The sequence below is a fragment of the Dermacentor variabilis genome, chromosome 8 (assembly GCF_050947875.1).
Source record: "Dermacentor variabilis isolate Ectoservices chromosome 8, ASM5094787v1, whole genome shotgun sequence".
NCBI classification, from domain to species: Eukaryota; Metazoa; Arthropoda; class Arachnida; order Ixodida; family Ixodidae; genus Dermacentor; species Dermacentor variabilis.
The window spans coordinates 67,251,653-67,279,145 of NC_134575.1; the positions used below are offsets into that span (position 1 = coordinate 67,251,653).

General features: G+C 43.5%; 1 protein-coding gene and 1 non-coding gene across 2 annotated transcripts in view; both read right to left on the bottom strand.

Annotated features, from left to right (window-relative positions):
* Positions 1-302: 302 nt before the first annotated feature.
* Positions 303-27,493, bottom strand: part of LOC142590311 (protein HID1) — a 45,228-nt gene continuing 18,037 nt past the window's right edge. Inside the window, exons 10-19 of the mRNA XM_075702332.1 lie at positions 26,906-26,996; positions 23,804-23,955; positions 22,705-22,783; positions 21,588-21,649; positions 18,261-18,363; positions 14,777-15,037; positions 11,925-12,013; positions 7,070-7,245; positions 5,064-5,222; positions 303-1,380 (exon numbers count right to left, since the gene is read on the bottom strand). Of these exons, the coding sequence (XP_075558447.1) occupies positions 1,317-1,380; positions 5,064-5,222; positions 7,070-7,245; positions 11,925-12,013; positions 14,777-15,037; positions 18,261-18,363; positions 21,588-21,649; positions 22,705-22,783; positions 23,804-23,955; positions 26,906-26,996 (1,236 nt within the window). The 3' untranslated portion in view covers positions 303-1,316. The remainder of the gene's footprint in view (positions 1,381-5,063; positions 5,223-7,069; positions 7,246-11,924; positions 12,014-14,776; positions 15,038-18,260; positions 18,364-21,587; positions 21,650-22,704; positions 22,784-23,803; positions 23,956-26,905; positions 26,997-27,493) is intronic.
* Positions 26,212-26,284, bottom strand: TRNAS-CGA (transfer RNA serine (anticodon CGA)). The gene has a single exon. It is a non-coding gene; the product is annotated as a tRNA-Ser (tRNA).

A 27,493-nucleotide genomic window follows, 5' to 3' on the forward strand; every position in this document is an offset into this window, starting at 1 on the left:
CAAACAAATGCAACGCTGCTCGGCTCTGGTGATCTGATAAGTACCAGCATAGTCAGCACGACATGGCTGATGGCCTCAGTGGCATAATTCAGTTCAGGTTGAAGGCGTTGAGTAACTGTAAAAGCAAACATAGCTCGGCACCTAACCCAGAGACGAACACTTACAGAGCCATTAATGAGCCTGACTGCAGAATAGCTAACACAGAGGCCACAGGGCGGTTCTCCATGATCCCTATGACAGTAAAGGGAGCAAGGCAATGTATGCTTCACTGGTATGCTCTACAGGCAAATAAAGAAAATATGTAATTTTTCTGGCTGCTTTTTTTTATGCTTCATTCCTTGGTAAATCTTTATTCATTCATTCGTCCACATGATTTTCGCGTTGCCTTTCATATGTTAGATTTGGTACAGTCACTTCGGAGGTGGAATGTGAACCAATACAATGGAACCTCTGTTGGCAATTCGCTATTCTGCGTGCACGCGAGCCAATTGTAAAATGGTGGTTCAATGAAAAAGGAAAGGAGCAGATGCATTTGGTGCTTCACGTTTTCGTCCATGCCCCAATTAAATTTGTTCAACGACGTCTACCATTTCAGCTTCAAAGTCTCACCGTGCGTCTTCACTGCCCAACAGAAATCCAGTCTGCAAATCATTCTTCGTGTCGAGTCCGCAGCTGCATATGCATAAATATAGAAAATGCTCTGCTTGTCTGTCTTGCACCATCTTGTCTGCATATCTTTTGCAGAAGCACTGCACTATGCTCCTTCTTAAGAAACCTCTGTCCAGTTCATCCCAACACAAAGAGTGAAGCCGGAACAGAGCCACCTATCGACTCTATGAGTGCCAGCCCACATTTATGTTGACGAAAGCTGAAATGTGAATCCAGCTTCGACTTGAAGATCGCAGAAGCCTGTCACCGGTTTGCAGTATGTAGTACAATGATCTAGAACACATGCAAACCGACTTGCACAATGAACAAAAGCAACGAAAAAGTTCTTGCGTGGATGAACCACTGGTTCCGGTGCTGCCCGTTTGATGCCCTGGGGAATGCAGTCTTGTGAACATGGGTGTTTGCTGTAGTGTCGTCTGCACTTGACAGCACCAAAACCAGATGGCGTAAGCAGAACACTGCTCCGGTTGGCTACGTGGAGGACACCAAGGGCATGAGCGCCCGCAAGAACACCGTGCATTGTGGGTCGGCCTGTCAGGTGTCCTATAGTCACCGATGTGGGACAGTCTCGGGCCAGTGTTTGTGCGCTGCGCTTCCACGAAGTCTCTTGGTCTCAAGGCTGTCGACGAGGCAAACCACGAATGTGACTAGAGTCGCTGAATCTCGAACAACCGCACTTCCGTGTCGTACCAGATGGGTGGATCCACATTCCTGGCAAAGAAAAAAAAGGCATGTGGTGCTTAGTAGTGACATGGTGAGCCACAGCTTGCTAACTTGACCATTCAGTCAAAACTATTTACAGCAGAATCTTGATGATAACAATCAATAACATAAGAAATCGAGAAATTAAGGGGAGATGTGGCAATGAAATGGCCGACTTGCTCAAAACTTCTGATTTTATTGATTTTTTTCCCATAATCCTAACGCTTATTTTTTAAACTCATGGCGACATACTTGCAACTACGCAACAAAAAGAAAACTGCACTTCTTAAGTGTGTTGTCTTTGAAATCGGGAAGTAAATTAGGCTTCGGGAAGTACTATGGCACTACTGATCGCGCAAGCATAGCTTTCTGTTGAAGCAGCGCCGCCATCTTGGTGTCACAGTAAGCTCAAGAGATCAAAGATTCAGATAGCTGCAATGCTGTATTTCTCCATGCAGAAATAAAAGCAACAAAAGTGAGAGCGTGAAAAGGAAAACTAGCACTGCAATCTGTTACTGAAGTGACATGGCGAGCAAGGAGTGTTCTATTGCCTGACAAACTTGAGTCACTGGTACACTTGTCTCGTGCACATTCTGGCAGCAGCAAGCTGTGCATATTACGTGTTCTGAGGCCGCCATTTCAATATCTGTTTGGTTATCTCGAGTTTATTTTGTTGCTGCGTCCTAGCTGCTGGTTGATGGCGACAAAAACATGATTTGGGAAAGATAAGAGAATCTGTTTACTTTTCTTTGCAGCAGTGATGAGTCTTTCTATTATGCGATCGGACGGGTGCAAGTTTCAAGCAGTCATCGGGCACCGAAGACGATGGAAGGCGTGGAATACAGATTTAGATGGAAGTGACTTCTGCCAATCTTGCTGATGTGGCAAGGCAGGGTCATGTGTGATTGCTGGCGCTTGACAAAGTTAATAGGTTTTTGAAAATAACGGACAAGTTGCATGATACTGCACAAAGCAAAATTTTTGGGTGGTTGGAGTCATGGCGGACTGCCATAGCTCACCCTGGCAATAGAAATGCGACCAGAACATCAGCACAACTGCCGGGGATTGTGTGGCGATTGATTGTTTGTATCATCTGCAGCGGGACAAAAAGCGGCTTGCAACATTTAAAATTAAGTGTGTCGCAAGTTAATAGACTTGGGCTGGGACTTTTCGAAAATTCGTATCACTGTGAAATTTGTATCAGACACGATTATACCATCGAGATTCCACTTGCACAAATGCAGTAGTTCTGAGAAAAGTGGTCATTATATCAGCAGTTAGTTTTATGCACATTCATCCTTCAAAAAAGGTGAAGCTGGCATAAGCAATTATGATTTGACACAACTTTGGTCCGAAAATCAGATTTTAAATAAATTCCTTTCTTATTTCCTGGCACAATACTGCATTTAGCTGCAATTTTTTCGTTTAAGAAAGCCTGTCTGATTCATGGGCAATGTCGATTGATTGACCAAAGGTCCCGGCTGGTGCCCATATTTATGGGCCTATGGACTATTTGCTATTTTATCCTGAGATAGGCCTTTGCAGCATAATTCAAGCTTGACCTGTAAGCTCATATGCACCTGACCCCAACAGTGACACTAACTGTGATTCCGATTGCAGCAGCACCTGTCTTGGCAATGATTTGGAGGGTAGCAAACGCACTGACTCTATCTCCTGCCAAAAACGCAAATTTTCGGCCTACCTTCAGCAGATTCAGATCTGAAAGCAGCAAGTCACAATGAATGATTACCATTTTTACCCGATTTTAATGTACACCTTCCCTCCAAGTGGTCCATAGATTGCCTGCGCGTTGCAAATGCATACAAACCAAAATTGTGTTCGCAGCTTTAGCAACAGCCTACCGTCGCAGCCAGCATCGTCGTTATGGAAAAGCAAGAATGGCATCGACGATATGTGGCTTTCAGGTTTTAATTATGAAAAAAAAAAAGAATACTTATTTTATGTACTAATGTTGCAGCGACAGAGTTGCATCAAGTGTTTTTGGCACTCAGAGGACAAACTGGCGAAGTGATGAATCAAGGTGATGTTTGCGGAGTTGTGCAAGAAATGCAGATTGTCAAACGCAGTGGATTGCACGAAGGGTGACATTTTGTACAGTCCGTATAGAGCAAACAAAGGCTGTTTGAGATTGACGGCGATGGACATGAAGTGTACGTAAACTGCCATTCTATAAACGTGAACTCCACAAGTTTAATTTTATTTGTGATTGCCAGACTCAGAGGCATACTACATTTTCTTGTTATAAAACCTCGTGTGCGTAACATTTGGGTGTGCATTTGATTTGGGGCGGCATTAGAATGTGGAAAATACTATTAAATGAAGCAGTGGTGTGTTTGCACCTTTCCGTATGCCTCTTAATTTGGCCTGCCGAATAGTTTGATCAATTTTGCTGGTCAAGGTTTTTCTTAAGGTAAGAGCAACTGAAGTCAACTGTATTATGACTTAGAGGATGACTATATAAAAGCAGAGTACGGTCACTATATGGCTTCAACCCCACAGAAAAATAGCCTTTGTTGATCTATCCTGGTACAGTTAAACCTCAATTTAACAAACTTCAATATAACAACATTCTTGATGTAATGAAGTACTTATCTTTTTATAGCTTCTTGTCCATAGAACACCATGGATTTCAAACATCAATATAAAGAAGAGTGTTTTATGCCCAATTTCAATACAACAGAATTTTACTGCTGCCACGAAGCAATACTGATACAATAAATAGGAAATTCTATGGCAGTAGATCGTCAAATGGTTGAATTACGTGTGACTGCTTGAGAACACCTCTCAAATCACGTGCCGTGTGGCTGAGAGTGACCGCCCAGGCAGAGCACCGTCATGTTCCATATAATATCCAACTGTGATAAGATCCTATTGTGCCCCATGTGTGGTGTATGCTTTGGGTGTGAGTGAAAGATTGTGTTGGTGAGTTGAGAAGGATGGTTGCTTGATAAGTGCCGTCTTTCTGCATGAGCAAGGGGAAAGGAGGGGAGAGGGGGCAGGTTGGCGCATGTCTCCTTTTCTTGCGTGGCTGTGGCTGAGCGTGGCTATCAGCCTGGCTGGCATATGCGGCCCGCTTGGCCTGTTTTAGAGGCAATCTGCCACGTGCGCAAGGACTGGATGAGCTGAGATGGTACAGCATTGTGCTCTGTCTTCACAAGCTTTTAGTGCTGGAGGTTGCATAATCTCGAGTTTCGCAGATGCGTTGAAGCGAGAGGCAGACGAAGCATTTGCTCCCTACTGTCAGCACTTTTCATGATAGCGTCGTCCTGCTCCGGGCGGCGCCATCACCCACTGAGACAGAGTGGACATGATAGTGTGGCTGACCTCACTTCATACCACCATTGTGCAGATACTATCATCAACACGGCATGAATCCCTATTTTTCATTGGCTACTACTAATTTCAAGAAAACATTATTTTTGTGTCATTCAAACTTGGTTTTTACGACTGCCTGATAATTAAGAAAATCTTGCGGCCCCTTCCATGTAAGAAAAATCAATTTGTGACTGTATTTATTGGCACAAAGGATAGAATTTCAGTACAATAAAATTTCTATACACAGAAGCAAATTGCCTACTTTGCCGAGTTCATTATATCGAGATTCAAGTGTATTTCAACCAGGGAACATGTATTGCAAAGAAAGTGAGGGCAAAAAGAAGGTGAGTGCACACCTAAGATAGATGAGTCCCCACATGTAGGTCCGGAACCACATGGTGGTGCCTGCATTGGACTGGTACTTGCGGATCAGGATCGGATGTGGCACAGGCAATAGTCCAACTAGTGTTCCATGCTGCAGGAACTTCAGGATCTCACTCTCATCTGTCAGGCCTCTGCACAATGCAACACCCAGTGGTCAGCAGGGAGGTGTGGGGGGTGTCACTTGCATAGAGGCTTGCAACAGCACGTCCCTATTACAGCGATAGCAATTTCAGGCTCTAATCGAATGTGAAGCGATGTAGGGGTATAGTCATAGTCAAAATAAGCCATCAGTCACCACCTAAGTAGCTGGCACATGCTAAATTGAAAAAGCGTACTTGAAGAAGAGGAGGAGGTCACAGTTTACAATATCAGCCACCTAAGTTAGTGCATAGATACATAAGGGTAAAACATATTAATCGCTACATCATTTATTTCAACATCACAATCACAACATCACAATATTTGCACAACATCAGTGCAAAATATTCAAGGATGCATAACGGTTTCATCAAGTACTGCAGCTATTCATGTAACTGTACTGTGGACATACAGAGGACTCATAAGCGTCTTTTGTGTCAAAGACAAGAACAAGGATTTAAGATCTCCACTCTCAAATCTTGGGCACATGCAGGACTCAAGCCCGTGAAACAAACCGTCAAGCACAGGCAGATCCAAAGAAGGGGGCCTAGGGGCCCGTACTACCCCCAAGACATGCCGGCTAAGAGTATATAGTATGCAGCGAGAACCCCACCCATCTCCCTGCTCTCAGTATGCTTTGATGGAGGCCCTCCTCTCTGGAGGCTACCATGAATCTGCCCCTGCTGTCAAGATCTCTATGCTTTTCTTGCCTATCAGGAGTATAGAAGTAAAAATGCTGTTTTAGCAAATGTTTCTAAAAAATGTGCATGTGTGCGTGCATGCACTGTGGGTATGTGTTTAAGTCTTATGTGCTTGTGAATAAATGGACACTCATCGGTAAGTGCAACTACAACATTAAAGGCAAATACAGTTGTTACCAACTACTGATACAATAGACTTACAATAACTCGACAAAAGTTAATTAGATTTTTTAATTAATTCGATCCCGACCGAAGGTCCTGGCTGGCCGCCCATGCGTTGCTATGGGCCTAAACTTTCGTTATTTCAATCCTAAAAAAAATTATTAAATTATGGGGTTTTACATGTCAAAACCACTTTCTGATTATGAGGCATGCCGTAGTGGAGGACTCCGGAAATTTCGACCACTTGGGGTTCTTTAACGTGCACCTAAATCTAAGCACACAGGTGTTTCCGCATTTCACCCCCATCAAAATGCGGCCGCCGTGGCCGGGATTCGATCCTGCGACCTTGTGCACAGTAGCCCAATACCATAGCCACACGGGCCACTGGGTATGCGGCCAAAGAGACAACTTGCTGCTGTCTAGCCAAGGGCGCAACTTGGGTCACTGGGTGCAGACTTAGACACGGTGCATGTGATATTGGTATGCGCCCATTCTCGGCCAACCACCCAGAATGGATGTGGAAAGAGAGAGAGATAGAAGCCACCCAGATAGATGTGGCAAGGTAGCACAAGGGGTACATAGCCTTAAATATCTTAAATCGATAGTGACTCATCAACAAAGACACCTCCACGTGAAGTGTTGCTGTGTGATGGAGAGCTGCTGCAATGACACTGTATGATGGCACAATGACACAATGATAGTATCCCTAGTATTCCTAGAATACTAGGGATACTATCAAGTCTCAACTGGGATGCAGTGATTACAAAATGATACACTGTGTGCAGGTATCATTTGGCATTGTGGTTGGCAGTGAGATAGTCACTTCGAGTCTGCAGTGTCAATATGGTGTGTCACTACATTTAATTTGCGCTAATTGCATTAATGCCGACATTCACCACGAGATGGGCTTTGCCGGGCATCTTCTGCTTCTAGAAATAGAAGAATGCATGCATGTGCACAGAGGGGGAAGCACTGACTTGTCGATGCAGATCTTCTCGACCTGGGGCACCAGAACCTGTAGCAGGCGCATGATGGTCTGCAGGGGAAGCTTCTGCTTCCACGATGCCACCCACTCGGGCGTCGGGCCGCGCCATTCCTCGTCATTGCTCCCGGCACGCACCAGCCCTCCTCCGCCGCCACCCTTGGAAACGCTCTGCATAAGAATGTCGATAACAAAGAAGTTGGTGGCACCTCAGTCTCACTGCACGATGAGTGACATTTATCTGCAACAGAGAAGAGGCATCCTGCTCGTGACTTCTGCAGATTCTTGCTTTTAATGAATGAATTAATTAAAGGCAGACAGTTGGGCTAGCTGGCCTACAGACCTAAGCCATTATGGCGCGGCTCATAATCAGATCGTGATTCTGGCGTATAATGCACAAATTTATTTCATTCAAGGACATGTTCCAGTGCAGATAAGAAGAATGAAAAGAGGTGGAAAGACAAAAGGACGACAGAGAAGGTAGAATGCAGGTTTACCTGCTCTGCCGTCCTTTTGTCTCTGCACTTTTCTTCATTTTTCTTATGCACTGGAACATGTCTTTGAACGAAATAAATTCGAGCGTTATGTGCCAGAATCACGATCTGATTATGAGCCACGCTATAGTGGCTTCGGATTAATTCTGGTCACCTGAGGTTCTTTTGTTAGTTTTTTAGCTTGCACACGAGTGCTGCATTTCACCCCCATCGAAATGCAGCCACTGTGGCTGGGAACCGAACCACTGACTGTGCTCGGCAGCGAAATTCCTTAGCCAATGGGGCTACCCTGATGGGTCGGATTTTTTTTTCATTTTGAACCTGCCGAGCAATAGGCAAGCATTTTATCTACTGTGCACTCCGCTCTGCTAAGCACTAGACAAACAGTACGGGCCATGATACAACTTTCTCACAACAAAGGGCTGGACTCAAGACTACAAGTGACGTTGCTGTTTTAATGACAAGCGTTCATCACAGCACTATTTTTGTTGTTGCCGTCATCATTTTCCACGTTTCTTTGGGTCTGCTTGTTCCCTTCCCTAGCGCAGAGTAGCAGGCTAGAGTGCACAAGCTCAGGCCATACCCTCTGACTTGTTAAAAATAAGCTCTTCTCTCAGTTTTTCTGCTAGGCACGCATCCACTAATACCCTGTGGCAACCTAAGAATTCTGTACAAGCTCTGCCTCAAAACCTCACTGCATCTGTCTGTGCCTCCATGCTCAAAAATGTAGTACCTGAGAAATGCTTCTGTCGTGGTGTCAAAAAAATGAGCAAACATAATTAACTGGTAAATTCACATTGGTTCTCTTTGAGTTGGACAGTGGCATATTTGCCAGAGCGTTCTTATGTTTTTTTTTTCATTATTTATTTACTTCAGAACGCCTTACAGAGAGGAGTGAGGGATAAGAATGAATATACAAAGAGTAAACATTAACGAAGCACAGATGTACGCCAAATTGACAACTGATACATCCAAGTCATTGAAGCTATATAACCAAGTTCTCACACCCTCTGGACGTACTAATATGGCTCTTTTTGCTGGCTCATGACTTCGCTTGAATGCAGTAACCTTTACTGCTGTGTTCAAGTGCGGCTGTGGCTGGCTGTTCTTAGTGACGGCTCTTATGCAAGAAGCAACACACAGTCAGCTTTCACCATTGCAGCCGTACAAACTCCCAGCTGACCTCCAACGTGGAGCCAGTATAATGCAACGTTAGAAACAAAAATTACAGATTACTGTTAAAAAAGTAATGCACATAAAGTTTTTTTTCTCTCTTGAATAACATTATGCAAGTAACCTTTATATTATAATCATTTGTTATTTATGTTTCAAAGCGAATTCGAGGCTCTGACACACATTGTGTTGGATTTACACTTGATAACGACTATGCCATTGGCCGCCGGCCATCATCGTTGCACTAAAGCCATTTCGGGACTCCCCTCAAAAGGCCTCTCGCGAGGTCTGGTGATTTTGAGCCCACAAGTGCCTTGCATACAATGTGCGATAACGATCATGTCTGCTAAGTATTACGTCGCTATATCCCACAGAAAGAGATGAACTTTGAAACCGAACGCTGTTTGCTCTTCTCCTCTCAAGCGCCATGCTCTCAGCCAGAGAGTCTACGAATATTGGACATGCGGGCCTCCGTACATCGCACTGCTGTGACATCGCTCCTAGTGAATTGTGACTTTGAGAATTATTCAAGACAACATCTGTTATTTGTGTAATCTGTGACTTAAGTAGACAAATTAAAATTTAAATAAATAATAAAACACACAAACCGAATGTCAGTGTGTTCTTGTTTTACTTCGCATCGCAGCAAGAGAGATGTATGTACTTCCATTTCGTCTGCTTGTTCCCACGCCGTGCAGTCGGGTGCACAGACACCGAAACTATCACATTTTCTACCGTGTTCCAGCACGGGATCATGCTCTGTGATCTGCTTGTGTCTGCCTCGGTATTCATGTAGCACTGACTTATACCGCTAGTCAGCTGTCCTAGTGCGCAGTGCACAAAATCGTGCACGGTGCGAAATGAGACAATCACAACAGCTCGCATGCAATGCCATCAGCGGAAGTGCGCTGCACAGAAAAAAAGCGAGGAAAAAAGATTGAAGGTGAGGCCCGTGATGTATGTATCACATGATCCTCAAGCTCTGGTATGGGAGAACACAGGGGAAAGCTTTTGCTTGTGGAGGCTAGATGGGGCAAGTGGAGAGAGCGCCTCCCTTGGCAGTGGCCCTTGCCTCCTGAAATCATGGGTTCGCTGCACTGAAATATTTTTATTTCGGCTATTAATGGACCAATTTGAAAAATTCTTGTGGCAAAACGTTCCCTACTTCCAGCTTATAACCGAAATTTGCTATGTGGCCTGGTGAGGGGCCCTTTAACAGCTTCACTGTAAAATATGGTGCGAAACAGTCTTGGAAACAGTTGTTGGAATTTGAGATTAGAGAAATGGATGCAGGGCGTTGGTACACCCTACAGTCGCCGACCGATAAACCGGACATCGATAATCCGGACATGCTCAGTAATTCGGACAGCTCCGCGGTACAACCAATGGCCCCATAGACTACAGCTGCAAGCTCTACATTTGGTTATCCGGACTCCGTCTGCGGCTGTAGCATGCACCAAGTTAGTCGCCATTATCTTCTCTGGCAACCTCGACGAGACACCAAGTATGGCCTCAGAGATTACATGCTAAACGGTAATCTGGTGCCACCTACCACAACGAGCTCAAATGTGGACATCATTCACGACCTGCTAGGTGAGCCGATTCCTGCCGCCATTAGATTTGAAGACTTTGCAGACGTCGACAGCATAGTTTCATCGTATGCTGAACTGAACGATTACGAAATAATCAAGCAAGTTCTCCCACCATCAAACAACGACTCTGACTCAGATGATGATGTGCCGTGTGCTCCTGGGCCTTCCACATGCGGATCTGACTCAAGCATTTGCAGTCCTTGTTTCGGTGTACAGCGAAATTCAAAATTGGCAGAAATACAGGCGGACGTGGTTGCACTTAAGCGGAAGTGTATGCAGCAACGAATCGACCACTTGTTCCTTGCACAGGTGCCTTAGAATGTAAATAAAGTGATCTTTTCACATTCATTTTTTCGGACATACGATAGTTCGGACATATTTACGTTCCTCATGGAGTCCAAATTATCGGTCATTGACTATAGTAAAACAAGAAACCGATGGCAACCACTACCAATCACGTGATGCGCGCCAGCCTTTAAAATTTAACTATATACCTGACTGCCTGCTATTTGTGGTAAAAGTGATGGACCTTAAAACAAAGTTTCACCACAACCACAGCAACAACAACAACAAAATAAATAAATAAATAAACAAGAGCCAAGTGGAGGACAAACTCTGTTCAAGCCAACCAGAAGCAGGCACTGCTCACCCCATCGAATAATACTGTCGCTAAGGAAATGGGATAAAGACATGGCTGTACGGATTACAAGTTAATGGGAAATGCCGGGGTTGAGACCAGGGTAATCTTTTACTATTTACAACTAGTTTAGTATGATAGTGTGCTGTAATTATTGTAAAAAAGCAACCCTTGATACATACTCTCTACGCCTTCATAACCCTTTGAGCGCCGGATGTCTTTCCATGGTGAACCAAACTCGGGATTTCAGTATAAGAGTTGAAATTAGCAAACATTTAGATTCAAATGGTATTTACTAGCAACAAGCTGCAAGACATTGTACCAAGTATCTTTACCTTAACAATCAAGTGACACTTAATAATTATGCTCACGTAATGGTTTGACCTTGTAGTTGCAATTTCACATACCTCACTGTCAACAAAATGGAGTCCACCGAATGAGGGTTCAAAAGAGCTCATGAATATCTGGATCTTTCGAAAACCACATCACTTTTTGCACAGGTTGGCCATGCCAAAAACTAGAGACGCGAGCTCTGAGAGGACGTGATCAACACTAGTAAATGTAACAAATAACCTTTACCATGCTGCTGTGAGATGGAAGCAAAAGCAATCACGCAATTTCAGTTTATCTCTTTCGTATAGAGAGCCTGACCAGTACATGGTGGGTTCGACACTTACGGATTATCTCCGGAGCAACACATGGAGTGGGCAGAAATTGTGCCACGACTTTTCTTGAACATGGCACATAAAAGGTCTTAAAAATCTCTATTTACAATCCTAGATGGTTTTTCTCAATCAAGTTCTTTACAGTGTGGATAATTATTTGTTCCAAAGAATCTTATGGCAAGGAATTTCGGACTCAGATTGCAGGTAAAGCAGACTTGCAGCTAGAACGTAATGTGGGGCCTACAGGACGAAAGCAGAGGGTTTGGCAGGGCGGGCAAGGCCCACTCACCCGAGGCGGTGACTTCTCCACAGGACTTGTGGCTGTGCTGCCTGTTGGCGAGGATGCTGGATGCGCCGGCTCAGTCATTTTTTCTAGGCCTGCACAGTGTAACACACATTGCTGAGTAACTAATACATTCCATTAATGCAGCAGTGAAAAGCACAATTCACTTGTTTAGTAGTTTAACAGCTAGGGCTAGTTGGTACAATATTCTAGCAGAACATTACACACAGGACAGAACACTACCAAGTTCTTATGTATTGGCACTTTATGTAAGTTCCAGCTTGCCTTGAGCTTTGTACTTGCTTAGTATTCTATTCTTTTGGTCTCATTGTTAAGCTTTCGTTTTGCAATTTTGATAGTAAATTGGCATCATTTGATTTTTTTGTGAAATATATTGCAGTTGTGATGTATTGCTGTTCTTTTTTTTTTCAACATAATTGAATTCTGTGACCTTTAAACCAATGTTTCGTGCTCAATACCACTATTTGCAAATTTGCCTGCTCCTTGTCACCATATGTTGTATTTAAGCCATTCTACTAGCCATTAGCTATGGGCCTAAACATTTTGTATGCATTTTTTCCATGTATAAAGGAAATAAAGAATTAATGAATGAGTGAATGAAAGCCATGGACACACTCAAGTCCTGCTTAATTTCTATTGAGACATAGAAGCTTACACACTTAGAAAAAATAGAACAATCACTTTTACCGAAGAAACTAAAACACCAGTCACCTACTGCCAAGAAAATACCACAGACAATCACTAGCTTGCAAAGAACTTGAGAATGGAAATTCTTTTCAGGTCTGGGAAACACAGCACGCTAACACAAGCCCTACAGTCACGTGGCATTTCAGCTGCCTCGACAATGCACTGGTCAGGGATTCTGTACAAAATTGCGCACTTTTCAAAACTACTGCAGACAACCTGTTCTATTTTTCTTGAGTATATATATAAGCTTATATGCTAGAAATGAAAAATTAGTTGGAAGTAGCACTTTTTTTTTCTGTGTGTTCTGCTGCTAAGGGAAGCTAATGAGTTTGATATCAGTAAAAGCAAAACATCTTTGGTCTTTGGTCAATGGTCAATGGTCTTTGGTCAAACTCTTTGGTCAATGGGAGAATAAGAATTAAAAAAAAAATGCTGGTGGGCCTATTCATAACCACTGCTGGCATATAACAACTGGTCACAGTTGTTTAACAGAAGACGAAGTGTCTTTATGTTATTTACATGATTGCAATTTTGCATTGCACAGACAGGCCATTTGAAATGGAGATTAGAAGGAACAGGATGTTGGGACGGGCTATTTGATTCATGTTCATTGCAACAGATTTTTTTTAGGTGCAACAGCCGGCACGCACAAAGAAAGGTAAGAAATGAAATGAAGTGGTTTAGAACCATTGCACTGGCCTCGTGCACAAGATACCTCCTCGCCAACACCTCCACCCCCACCCCCACTTTTATCAGTGGCAAGGTCAAGACCCCCCTTTACAGACCTATCACGTACACTTCCCGTACACCTCCTCTGGCAGGGTGAGGTGTTTTGTGACATGGAAGTGTCCAAGAAAAGCTAAGGTAGAAACATGGATACAAAAGATGCGGAAGGAGAGGTGGACTATAGGTGCAGCGATTCTCTTATGCAAGCATACCTGTACCGTTTGACGCACTCTTGTTGCTGTGTTCTTCATTTGTCATTGACTGTAGTTCTTAGGATGCAAGTAGTTCATCACTGTTTTAATTTATCGCCAGTATGACGGAAATACGCCCTTTCAAAAAGTGCCAAAGCAGGCTTTCTCGTAATGTACAATTGCTTAAAACTTGGCAACCAATGTATCGTTAAACAAGCTATGTTTAGCGTACGTCTGGTGCGTTGCTCTCGCTTCTGCGCACTGCCCCATATCATACCTATTGAATGAGTGCAAAGCCTCCCAATTTAAAAGGCATTAAAAATTCCAAGTTAGGAGGGCTGTAGTTTCAGTTAGCTGGTAGTTCACAATGAAAAGTGCACGTTGAAAAAGCATGAACAATCCAAAAAAGAAGCAAGATTTCTTTCTCCAATCTTGATAAAAGAACACAGCCCTACAAGTACATGCAATGCTTTCTAAGCAAGAAGTGCTTGGTTGTTGTTTTGACAAAAGGCGAGTCAAGAACATGCGCTTGTATCTGTGTTCTTCTCATTCCGCTGTCCCATTTCTCGTTATAAAAGAAGTTTTTCATGTTCGATTCGATTCAGTCCTGCCACTATTCAATTCGTATTAAATTCTGTCTCAAAAATCACTATTTCCACGCCTTTAGAAAAGAGCAGGCTACATAGAGCAAACTTTCAAGACTAACTTCGCGCCACAGAAATAGACGCAGCAGCATGACGCCGATTGTCTGCTGGCTTGACTATAGGGAGCGAAAAAGAGCCCGATGCCAACGCGTGTTTTCTGAATAGCTGTCAGTGTTGCCAGACTCAAGGAACGTGTTTTTGTAAAACAAAAAAATGATAAAAATGGCTTTCATTATATTATTTGTCCTGAATTGCCAAGAAACATTTAAAAAATTTTTTATACATGCATTTACAAGCAATTACTACTCTTTTTATGCACTTTGCCAGAAGTTTGAGGGAGATTGCTCCCCGCGACACCTGGCGAGTGCGCCTCACAGGTTTGCCAGCCAAATATTTTTGGGCTGCACCAAGTTGGCAGCGGGCGTACACCACTGGGCGAAATTCGGCGCTTGATGCCAGTTTTTTGCTCCATGTAGCCTGGCCTTAACAAGGTTCAACTGTATACACTAAGGAACGAACAGGGTCGTCACAGATCAGTTTTCCGCTACACTAAGAAGCACACGAGAACGCTCAAGCTTGGACTCCATACGTGGCGTGGCCGCTAGAGTGGCATTGAGACTGGACGAAGGCGGCACCTCCTCCGGCGGCTGGGTCTCGGACTCCGCCGTGGGCGTCGTCGGTGGGGGGTTGGCCTCCTCCGAGGGCGTAGTCGGGATGCTGGGTGTGGGGCCCTTGCTGCGGGAACGCTTGCTGAGCGAGCGCTCGATTGTGCCCTGCTCAGTGGGCAGGTTCGCAAGTGCATGGAACACGTGCCTCTTCCGAATGACCGTGTAGACCAAGTTTGAGTTGCCTGCAATGGAGCAAGGGTTGCATCATAGCAACAAGAAGGCGCAGCCCACATTCTCAGTCCCCGACTTTCAACGTATACTCGCTAAACGAGCACTCATTCGCTGCTCGCTAAACCAGCAGAGGCTGATGTGAAGAAATAAAGCAAGTGGTTAAACACTGTTCATGTCAGTGTTGCATTCATGTCACGCCTCCCTTCACGAGTATGGGAACAAAAACACACTTAATGTCTTTCACACCTTGCACCCACACCTCAATAAATATTTATCAGTGGTTCTCATCAGTAATTTTTGTCAATATATATTTGCAAACATAAAGGGAAGCCGGGACAACAACGCACGAACCTTTTACCATTTACCAGAACCAGAATTACCAGAATTTACCAGAACAACCTCTGCAACCAGTGTGTGCGAGTGGTGCAAGCAGGACAGTTCAGCCAGAATGAGAATGGTGGCTAGTACATAGATTTGTCCAAACTTCATTCTTCCAGCTTCAAACAGCTTTGCAACAGTACATACTGATCACACTCAACAAAATGTATTGCGTTATATTAATGCAGCAATTCACAATGACTATGCATGTCCACAAAGACATATTGTGCTCATGCATTTAGAAAAATAAGATAGCTTAGAAAGATTAAGCATTTTAAATAACAGCACACGAACATGTGAAGTCACAACACACACATAAAGCAAATCCATGTACACTATTCATTATTCCCACGATAGCTGAACAATTACAGCACAACAGTTTCCTTTAGTAATTTTTATGGCAAACTCTATGACTAAGACTTCTAGGTGCAGATCAAGTGACAGCTATACAGATATGTTAGCTTTATTGAGAAACTGCAGTAATGGCCCAGCATGTTGCTTGAGATGTTGGAGAGATACAAGACATGCACACCCTGAACGCACACATGCAATCACATGGAACATATACATGCATGCACATTAAATCTAAAATAACAGAGCGCAAGTACAGTGGAATAGTATATAGAAAAAATAACCTCTGTAAATAATTGTTTGTGCTAGCTCAAACGCAGTACAACACATCTCTCCTTTCCATTAGTTCTAGCAGCTACAGCATGTTCAACACAGAAAATTTAAACCCTTGGTTTATTGTGTCATTTGGAAAAAATAGAATGTAGATTGTTTTTCTAAGCACCTACCACTGGTAATTAATAATTAAATTTCCTAAACAATGCCACGCTGCACACACACACTATCCCTTCTTGCCAGTGGGAGCAAAATCTTTGAATGTCATATGACAGCACGAAGTAGTTCAAATCTTTGTCTGATAAATAAGCCATCAAAAACATAACTATTCAAACTACTTTGTAGATGAGACTGATGCACAGAACTTTATTCTGTGGATTGCAACAGAAGAAATAAAGAAAGGATTTGTGGACTGAGGGCATATGCCTTCTTTCTCATATTAGTAGTATGTATTATAGAGAGCTAACACAAATAGCTGATGTTGTAGTATACCGTATTTACTCGCATAATGATCGCACTTTTTTGTCAGAAAAATTGACACAAATTCATGGGTGTGATCAATATGCGGGTTAAATTTTCCGCAAAAAGAAAACATTTTTTTTTTTTCGTCCTGCGTTTGCTGCGGGATGCGGGTGCGGGACACCAAAACAAAAATGGCGGCCGGCGAAGCAAGCCGAACATGCCGAACGCAATTTTTTTTTCTTCTCGTGAGTACATTACGTGCATTGCAACAGTTTCTTCCGTATCAGTAATGAATAATATCGCTAATATCGGCAAGCTTGCAGCAATAACGTAGACACCGCCATCACGCACGTCTCGTCGAATTGGTCATCCGCTGAAAGTCTCACGCCAACGTGCCCGTACACTACATTTTCCAAGTCATTCTTCCTCCGAACAGCAAGCGACTGGAACGACCTTCCCCATGAAATTGCAGCTATCACCTGTCCATCAACCTTCCTAGAAAAAGTTACATCCCACCTGTCATCATGAAAAAAAAAATGTTTTACTTTCTCACGTTAACCCCACCCCTTATGTAAAACCCCATGCAGGGGGTCTTTAAGGACATAAAAATGAAATGAAATGAAATGTTCACTTTGAGGGGACAGAAATGAAGATGGGCGCGCTTAGCTGCCAGTGACACAGAAACGCATGGTCGGTGTGCTGCGGAAACTGCGGCATCTGTCTTCGCTACTATCCTAATATGGCACGTTTCAGCGAAGGGTGGGCGAATATCCTAGCTGTGTTATAAGCGTCGGCGTATGAATAGGGTACACATTTAACATATCAGTGTAAACGTGGCTACTATCACTGCCGCTCGCGATTTGTTGCGTGCCCATGAGTGCACATGAAAAGAATCGAAAGGTGCCTTTTGTTTTTGTTGACCACAACCATTATAAAGCCTACCCATAATAAAGGCAAATTTGGTTGTGCCTATTTTTGTCATGGAAGTGCGGAAAGTGATGAAAGTAATAAAATGAGGCATCTACTAAAGAATGTTTGGTGCATGCAGACCGCTTGGCTTGTCTTGAAGAGTCGTTCGCATAGCATTCAACAGATGGTAAGCGCGATCATTATTAGCTAGACTTGGCACACGACATACCGCTGCGGCAAGTTCGGGGTGCGATCATTACACGGGAAATAAAAAAAAATCGAATTTTGACGACAAAATTCAGGGGTGCGATCATTACGCGAGTGCGATCATTATGAGAGTAAATACGGTATATGAAGAGTGAGAAATGGAGTTCAGTTGATCAGGCAATGAGTCGAACAGGTAGCCTGAAGTCTATTAGAGAAACAGAATGGACGGCATAGAAATATAGTAAATGCAATTGGGCGCACTAGATGCTTAAATGGCATGATGAGATCAGGAAACGTGCAGGTATGCAATGGAGTCGACTGACTACAAACAGGCTAACTGGAGACGCTGGAAGAGGCCCATGTCCAATAATGCACATAAAGATGCTGATGACGATAATTTCTCAGACAAGCCATTCTGCAACAACCATATCTTTCAACAATATTCTATAATGCAAGAGCAACCAGGGGCAATGTCATGATTGTCCAGCAACTGTCACCTTCTACAATGCGCAGTTATCATTACTAAAATTTCCTGTATAAACAATATCAAATCTGAATACTGGCCATCTTCAGCCACCTCACGTATCTCAGGTCTAATTAACCAACGGTCAAAAACAACACGTTGCACAGAGGCTTTTGTCCTGTCGTGCTCACCATCAAACTGGTACTGGATGATGTTGTTGAAGATCTCCAGCAGAAAGAACACCAAGTGGTGGTTGGTTGGGTTTGAGTAGAGAAACCATGGTGTGCTGAATGCCTGCACAAGAGCGTTTGACACAGGCATCAAACAATGGACAGCTGCCTTTAATGAAAAATGTTCTGAAAGGGACACTAGAGTAGTACTATTAAGGTATGGAGACACTTTTGACACACCAATATTCTAAAAAAAAATTTGTTCACTTTTAGGTTTTCATGCAACGCCACACAGTTATCTACATATAGGAGAAAGAACCATGGCTTTACCTAGTGTCGTTCAAAAGTTACAGGCTAATTTATAGAATACGCCATACTTGGTGAAACCGAAGATGACAAATTTCGGTTTCACTTTCTATACTACTTTCTTTTTCAAGAATAATAATATGTAAGTTATTTATTATTTCTTGCTCGTATCAATTATATGTTGTGAAAAACATAATATTTTACAATATTTTGCTAATGCTTTGCTCATATCAGGAGGCATGATGAAAGCTACGTGTTTTTGTGGTTTCCTGTCAAAGTGCTTTGGTATTGGCGGCGAGGAGTTACGGAGTCGCCATCTATCAGAAGCGCCTCGCTGGCATAGTATGAGGGATCACGCGCCGCGCTCCTCATAGGTTTTGCTGTCAGCGCTCACTGAAAACACCATGCACGAGCTCTCCCGGACATTTCTGTAAGTACTTTCGAAATGAGAGAAGTTTTTTACTGTCTAAATAATAATCTGGGGCAAACTGAAAGCACAGAATCGTTTACAGACGCTATCTCTTTACCGAATACGTACAGTGAACGCCACTGTGCGCGGTCGCCGCGATGGAGTCTCCCGAACCGGCTTCTTCCGTGAAAGGTAGGTAAACGCTGAGAGCAAACTATGTGAAATACGTTCTTATAGTGTTTGTATAACTAAATGGAGCGAAGTAGAATGAAGCCTCAAGGCAGCGATCGCACAGGTTCGCAGTGACCAACTGCACGTCTGCATGCTTGTCCGCGCACTGTTTCGCTTTCGCCGCGTGCGCGTTTTCGCACCGTGCCATGAGCTTTAGGCCGCAGAATATGAGCATTTGACAGTATACAAGCAACCATTGTTACGTGGGTGCTATCAGAGCTGTTCAAAAATAATTTCATTGTAGAGACTTCGACGTCTACGGGGACTGTGATGTGCCATCGCGACGGCTTAATCTTCTTTTCTTCTAAATTCTTGGATGTTTCAACATTATTTCTCGAGTTGCGTCGCACTGTATGTTTGTTCGTGTACTCAGCGTGCGATGTCCCGCTGCTTCTTTTTTGTAATCCAGTGCATTAATTCATAGCACAAACATGACCATATGCCATGCTTCTTTAAATGTGCTTCTTACTGCTCCCTTTCATCTTCAGTGAACTTGCCAGTATCTAGCATCAACAAGTTCATAGACCAAACTGTCATGACATTAGTCGGGCGGCGGACTCGGGCGAGCGTCTCAGTGCGCGTTTTCCGAACTACGCAGACCCGGCGCCGTAGCAGAAATCTTCCTCGCGTCTCTGCTTGCTGCACACCAGAGTTATAGCCGGTGACTGTTTGCTGGCTTTATGTTTCGCGAGCCAAGCTTCACGCAGCTTCTTGTCCTGCAGCTACGTGTGAATAAGGCTGACACCGGGCTCCGTTGCAGACATCCGGCACTGCGGCACCGAGCAGTAGCCTACCATGTTGCGTGCCTTCAAAGGCAGCCACTACCTATTGTAGTGTTTTCAAGCGTCGTAAAGGAGACATTCGAAGCGGGAAAATCTCGCCACTATATGAGGACCGCAGTGTACGAGGGAATTTAAACTGTCGTTTTCGCTTCGGCGCTCCCGAAGCAGCCGATGCGGCCGCTATGTCCACGTGATCCCTAATAGCCCGTCACGCCGACGGTGGCGCCAGCTTTTCGAGTGGTGGAGCTCGAGGCCAATTTAACCAGTCAAAACTAAACAGATCGGATCGAAAACGATATGACGCTTTTACACGTGACACGCAGTTCAGCGTGTTGCTGTAGACCTGCGTGTGCATTTGATTTATGAAGCATAGAATAAAGCGCAAGTTTCTAATAGTAAAGCGATTGCAATTTTAAGGAATAATTACGCTGTACTTAATAACAGCTGACTTATGTACAGTAATCTCATAGACTACATCCGAAGTACCATGATTTCACAGCCAGGCCTCACCACTTACTGGTTTTTGAACTTTCCTTGCCAACTTAAAATTATCATTCCTACTTAAATCGCGAACAGTGTGCTGGATTCTATCACTATGGATCAGGATCATGGTCATTCCATTTCCATCAACATCTCACAACACATTCTGGCCGGTTGTCGGCCCCTTTAAGATAAACTGTACCAGTGAATTACGCTTCTACAAATACAAAACAGCCACTTCTATAAAGAGGTTGCTTGACAAGCCAGAAAACACGCAACAACAAAAGACGGTCAGTAACATGACTTTAAAGTTCTTACAGAAGCACAACGTGACACCATGAATTTTGACAGCATCTATTCGGGTCTACTAGTTTATTGCGCTTCGGTATACAAGGTCTACATTGCACTCTGAAGGAGTCAAGGACTCAACACAATAAGTCACAAGAACTTTCCGAGCTCCAAAATGCTACAAATACGAGGAAGTACCGGAAGTACCATATTTACTTGCGTAAGACCTCTCGTTAATTATTCATGCAAGAGCCCCTTCCCCTTACTTTCAAGGTCAAAAAATGTGAAAGGGAAAGGAAGCTTTGAACACATGACATTCAGTATCAGTACATGCTGTTGCTGAAAGTTTTAAAGTTGCTGGAATATCTAACATCATGGACAGCACCAAGGACAACCACTTTTGGTAGCGTGCAAGTTAGAAAGTGAGCTCCGGTGACGACTACCGTGACATTGAGTACCGGAGTAGGCCAACATTCACCTTTACCCTCTGAGTGCCTTCTGCTCTGGGAACTCCTTCTGTAAATTTATAGATGTATTCTTTCTATTCGTGAAATAAACACCGACCGATTGATCGATTGATTGAGTGCTTGCTGGGCGTCAGGGAAAGTGCGTGAGAAAAAATACACTGCCTTGTTCAAAGCACGAGCAAAGAAAAAGGTGGCCTCTTTTTTCAGATATTTCCTGAAGTTCTACAACGTAGTGAATGGCTAGGTGCTTTGGTCTTTCCGATCTTTGGTCTGTTGTACATGCGCAGCTCCGTTAAGTAATGTGTGTCACGCAAGCCTTTTCTTTTGATGCCCATAAATTTTTTAATAATGAACATTTTATCCCGTGTTACCAGCGACCACTTACTTCAAGCAGATGCAGCAGCTTGGTGCTGGCAACCATGGACAATGTCTTGAGATATGGTGAAACTGCACAACAGAAAAACAGCAAGCAAAACTTCAGGCACAAGGACATGTAGCACCTATAGCCTCATTGCTTCTTGCATAGTCTGTAGCTTTTTTTTCTTTTTTCATGTTTCGCTGTTAAGAAGAATCTTTACCTCGGTAGCTCTTCTCTAAATACACAGGAGTGGAGAAATCGTTTAGCTTGGCATCTACTGCACCGAATTGAAAGAGACTTATTGTATTTAAGGGACAGTCAAAATAACTGACTGTAGGCGTCAAATTTCTTATTCAACTACGAATTTTAACAATAATTGTTGAAAATCACAACCTAAAGAAAACTGAAGCATTAAACTTAGAACTCTAACACGGAAATAAAAAGAAATATACCATAATTATGTAAGCTGCCCCTACCAAGACACCTAAGGTGGGAAAACATCAAGGTTCTTATGCATTGCTCTCAAATCTACCACTAATTTGTGAGTAGACGTTCTGCAAATCACTTGTAAAAAATGTAACAGTTTCACTATACATCTAAATAAATATATTGCATTTCTCTGCTTTAGATGCTCTATAAGATGTAGTTTATTTGCACCACCCATTTTTGATCCACAGTTATGGGATTGCGAAATTCAGGCTTCAATATTCCCACTTCCAAAGTTCTGTTAATTATTTCTAAAGACTATGAGGCCCTAAATCAAAATTGTACTTCCTGTGCAGTCAGTAGAATTCTGCTTTCCATTCTAAATGCAGTAAATTTCCTTTAATTCAGTACAGCAGTTGTCCAATAGGAACTGTTCTGCATAATACACGTACAGTTCAACCTCGACAAAACAAACATGGCTATGACGAATTACCGCATATAACGCAGTGAAGCTAACATTTTTCTCAGTAATATCAGCGTGTAACAAATATATGCTTATAACAAATTTTGGAGGTAACAAAGTATTCTTGTGTCAGATGCGACTTCTAATTCGACTGCATCTGAATTGGGGAATTGGAGTTAGCCAAGAACTAATGAGATGCTTCCTCTTGATCTGGTGCCTATGCCCGTTTGAAATAAATATACGAACGGCCCTTACCATTTACAATGATTGTGAGAAGGCAGTCAAACAGAGGTTGCAGCCGCTGGTGACCAGTGGTGATTATCTTGTGGAACACCTGCAAGCAAGAACTATGGTGACCACTCTATGCATGCAGTCAGCTGGAAAAGTTTACGGACTGCTGGATCCGAAAGAAAGCTGAACATCATCAAAGCCTTGCAACACAACCTGGAATTTGCATGTCCAGCCTGGACTAGCACATGCGAACAACATGGCGCTGCGAGGTTTTACTGTAGACAGTTACAAACAGCTCAGATATTCACCGTTTTCTTAGATTCTGCGGTCTATAAACTTTTGCGGTTGACTGTATGCAACACGTGCAGGCATGGAGGTTTGAACAATCATGAGAGCGATTGGTCTCACAATATTTTGCCTGCATCTTAAATGTGTGAATAACTCCATCAAATGCATGACACAATCAATAAACTGACGCTACTTTTGTGAGTTGGTAACTAAACTAGCTTCTTTAGAAACACATCAACAATTTCTTGTAGTAAACATGTCCCTGCACTTTTTATTAATGACATCGTGGTGACAAGGGACACAAGGAACACAAAAAATAATGCCAAGCCTGGTGACAATGGCCAGTGTAGATCGTTACTGTGACAATAATTTATGTTCACTGCAGGGTGAAGGCCTCTGCCAGTGATCTCCAATACCCCTGTCTTGCACTATCTGACCCCGTCGCATGCCCGAGAATTTCCAAGTGTCATCACACCACCTAATTCTCTACCATACTCTACTGTACCTTCCTTCCTTTGGCACCTATTTTGCACCTCTAATAGACCACTGGCTATCTGGTCAATGCATTACGTGACCTGCGCAGATCCCCCCCCCCTTTTTTTTCCCTCTTAATGTCAACTGGAATTTCGGCTAAACCCATTTGCTCTCTACAGAGTAATCCACACTATCGTCTTCGTGGCTCTTGATGCTTCGCCTGTTATTTTTTTTTCCCTCAATAGGCACAGTTGTTAGCCTTGGTAGTATAGCGACTTGAAAATTCCGCAAAGTGAAAATCTGCAACCCTTATGGAGCCTGATGTTAGAGAGAAAGATTAAAAGAAGGCCGAGATGCGTACGATGATGAGCAGGTCGGCGTGGGTGCCCGTGAAAATAGGAATGTCCATGGGGACGCTGGCACAGTAAGGCTTATTAAGCCGCACGCCAAAGTTGCGCTCTCCGCTCAGCAGCAGCAGGATGAAAACACCGATGTGTACCAGGCCAACACGGGCTGCATGGAGGAGAGGGGAGCAGGCATCAATTACAGTTAAAGCTTGATATAATGAAATTCAATAGTATAAAATCCTCATTTTAATGAATTCTATGCTTTTCCTAACTTCGTGTCCGTAGGGCACCATGTATTTTTAACCTCCATATAACAAACTGTGTTTATCTATCCAGGGTGTCTACCAAGTTGGCATTTCCAAATTCCCTGAGTTTTCCAGGTTTTCCCTGAGTCCCTTTGCAATGTTTTCTTAATCCAGTTTGAATAGTAAGGGGTAGTGTTCATTTTATTCAAAAAGAAAGCAGGAGGGAGGGGTTAGTAAAATGCACAGCGAATAAAATATCTTCGAAGGAAAATAGTAAAACCCATTGCAAACTGAGTCGAACATTCTCAAATGTGAATAAAAAAAAAGATGCATACAGAATATTTTCGAATATGAGCTATTTCTATCGATTGATAGCAAGCTAACTGGTATGCAGCCCGAACTTTATCACAAGTTAGATTCTCTCGCAACAGCTGGTAAGTCAACCTCAACTGTCCTGACATACTCAGCCCGCGCACAAGGCCTCAGTGTTGCGTTTCACTGCTTTAAAGAGTTCTTTTTTTTTTCCTTGGGTGACGGACACCTGCATCTCCGTGTCCGCCAACACTTTGCTTTTAGAGTGCAAGCTCCCTCAAAAAAGCGGCAGTGTGCTTCCTTCCCCGTTCATTTCTCAATGCCTAGGTCCTTTGTCTTCTTGTTTTCCTTAGGCTGCGCATTCGCCACACGGACTACTTGAAGCATCCTCTTGGACAATTGTGCAGTCAGCGTCCTATTTTTCGGACTCCCTAGGGGCCGACAAAACGTTAGAAAAAAATGAATGCATGTCTTTCACAGCCCTTAAGGGTTCAAATCGCCACAGGCACGCCCGAAACAGTTCTGAAGGCCTGCCAGTACACTAATTAGGCATATAGGTGCTCGTACTGCGACAGAAGATGGCGTGTGTACGCGTGTATAATTAAGGAATATATGTCATACTGTGTCCCGTGCCAGTTGCCCCTTCACACACTTGTTATGCTTCATAGCGTAACACTTCTGTAATGCGGTGAAGCTGACTTTCGGGAACCGGCATTATGCAACGCGCCGTGCTTTCCGAACTTCGAAGCCAGTCGCGATGACCACAAAGGCGGTGTCGGTGCCATTGCTGATAGCGGCGAATTCTTTCAATAAAAAACACGGTACAGAATGGCAAGAAGCTTAAGCTAGGCCTAGCATTGCTGCGGTGGGCGCTACGGCTGCCAGCTGATCTGCGTGCAAGTGTGCCGGTTCGAGGCGGCGAGGTTATCAAAATGGCGGCAGTTGTGGCTTTTATTAATGCCGTTTCGGACCTGCGGTCACGGCAAAAAGTCCGGAAAATTGGACGGCGAAGGGTTCTTGCGTCCGAAATTTCAGCGCTCTTATACACCCTATGGAGTACGTACTGGTGCCGCGAAGCCGTCCGAATTATCTAGCGTCCGGAAAATCGCTCGCCGACTGTACTCTGACAACTCCTCCAGCCGATGAGGCGGCGTCAAAGACCATTCGTTACCAATCCTCTCTGTTACTCGGGCCTGCTTTACCGTGACTTTGGGTTCGCTTTCAATAAATTTACAGCCAATTTTCCCTGATAGAAGCACAAATTCCCTGAGTTTTCCCCGAGTTTTTCCAGACTACTCAAAATCCCTGAGAATTCCCAGTTTTCCCGGTTGGTAGACACCCTGCTATCATAATACAAGAATGGCAAAATAAAGAATAGTAGAACAAACCACTTACTACAATGTTCCCATGCCACATTATTGGCTATGACAATGAATTTTTGGCTACTAGGCATCTGCACCGAAAAGAAAAGGAACCCAAAATCCAGGAAAGGAATAGCAACGCCGGCTGCTTCACCACTCCCACATTTGTGCCACGCTCCGCACTGCACGCCCTAGTCACCCTTTACGGGTCCCCCTTCCACTCCTCCAACGTCACAAAGAGGGTAGACAGGAGAGGGGACAGGAGTGTGACAAAGGCATGGTGAGGGGCGCACTGCATAAAAAAGCTCGTGGCAAAGCTGCTGGGGATATATGTGATAAACGAGAAGAAAGGGGGTTAACCGAGGGTCCCGATTTTATTAGTAATATCATAAGAAGCCAACAAACACTGACACCAAGGACAACATAGGGGAAATTACTTGTGTTTAATAAATGAAATAAAGAAACGAAGAATTAATGGAAATTAAAGTGGATGAAAAAACAACTTGCCGCAGGTGGGAACCGAACCCACAGCCTTCGCATTTCGCGTGCGATGCTCTACCAATTGAGCTACCGCGGCGCTGTTTTCCCATCCACTTTCTTGGGTATTTATGTGTCCTTGTAGAACCCTGGGAGTGTTAGCCACACACAGTGTGTGGTGGCGCTGGCTAACACTCCCAGGGTTCTACAAGGACACATAAATACCCAAGAAAGTGGATGGGAAAACAGCGCCGCGGTAGCTCAATTGGTAGAGCATCGCACGCGAAATGCGAAGGCTGTGGGTTCGGTTCCCACCTGCGGCAAGTTGTTTTTTCATCCACTTTAATTTCCATTAATTCTTCGTTTCTTTATTTCATTTATTAAACACAAGTAATTTCCCCTATGTTGTCCTTGGTGTCAGTGTTTGTTGGCTCCTTATGATATTGGGGATATATGTGTTACATCTCCCCAGCATAACAAACATGGCTAGACAATAACTGTCTGTAACATAAGCAAGCAAAAACAGTCAGAATAAACCTTCTTTCTCAGCAACACATTTTACTGCAGGTCTACAAAACTCTGGCTTTACTTAAAATTCAACAACAAAGCTGCATTAGTGGTGTGAGTTGCCATTTTACATGCATTTCAAGACCTTTCGCCTGTGCGAAACAGAAGACTTTGACGAAGGCCCAGTTTAGTGTAAAAAGCAAACACCACTCACATTGGTCAGCACGAGCGTCATTCAGGTGGTACAGCGTGGGCACCAAGATGTCCAGCACTTCAGAGCTCTTCAGCACGTAGAACAGAAACTTCTGTGTACGCAGACAGTTAAAGAATATAAATAAGTATAGAAATAAATCCACAAGCAAAGCAAAGACAATGATTAGTATGCCAACTCGCACTACTGGCCCAAGTCAGTTGATGCTCAGGCATTAAAAATGCATGTATAAAGACAATATGGTGCACTGAAGACTGAACATATACGAACCAGCACGTTCGTGCACGTTATGCTTTCTTTGGTTTGTGTTGCCTCCCTTTTACACACATTTAATATCTGACTTCCATTTAAACTTCTGTTTCAACAGCAGCTCAAGAAAGGTTAGTTAAAATTTCTGAGATTACATTTACAGGAGGCATACTGTTGTGCATAGGCTTTTGCAGACATCCGAAACTTTCAAATTTTTGATTAAATATTATGCTATTTGACATTCACTTAGGCTCAAGCTTCAATATTTGAAGTTTTTGAAGTATTCAAAATGAACAAATTTAAATATTTTTCAGTGTATAAGCCCTGAAAAAAAAAACAAGA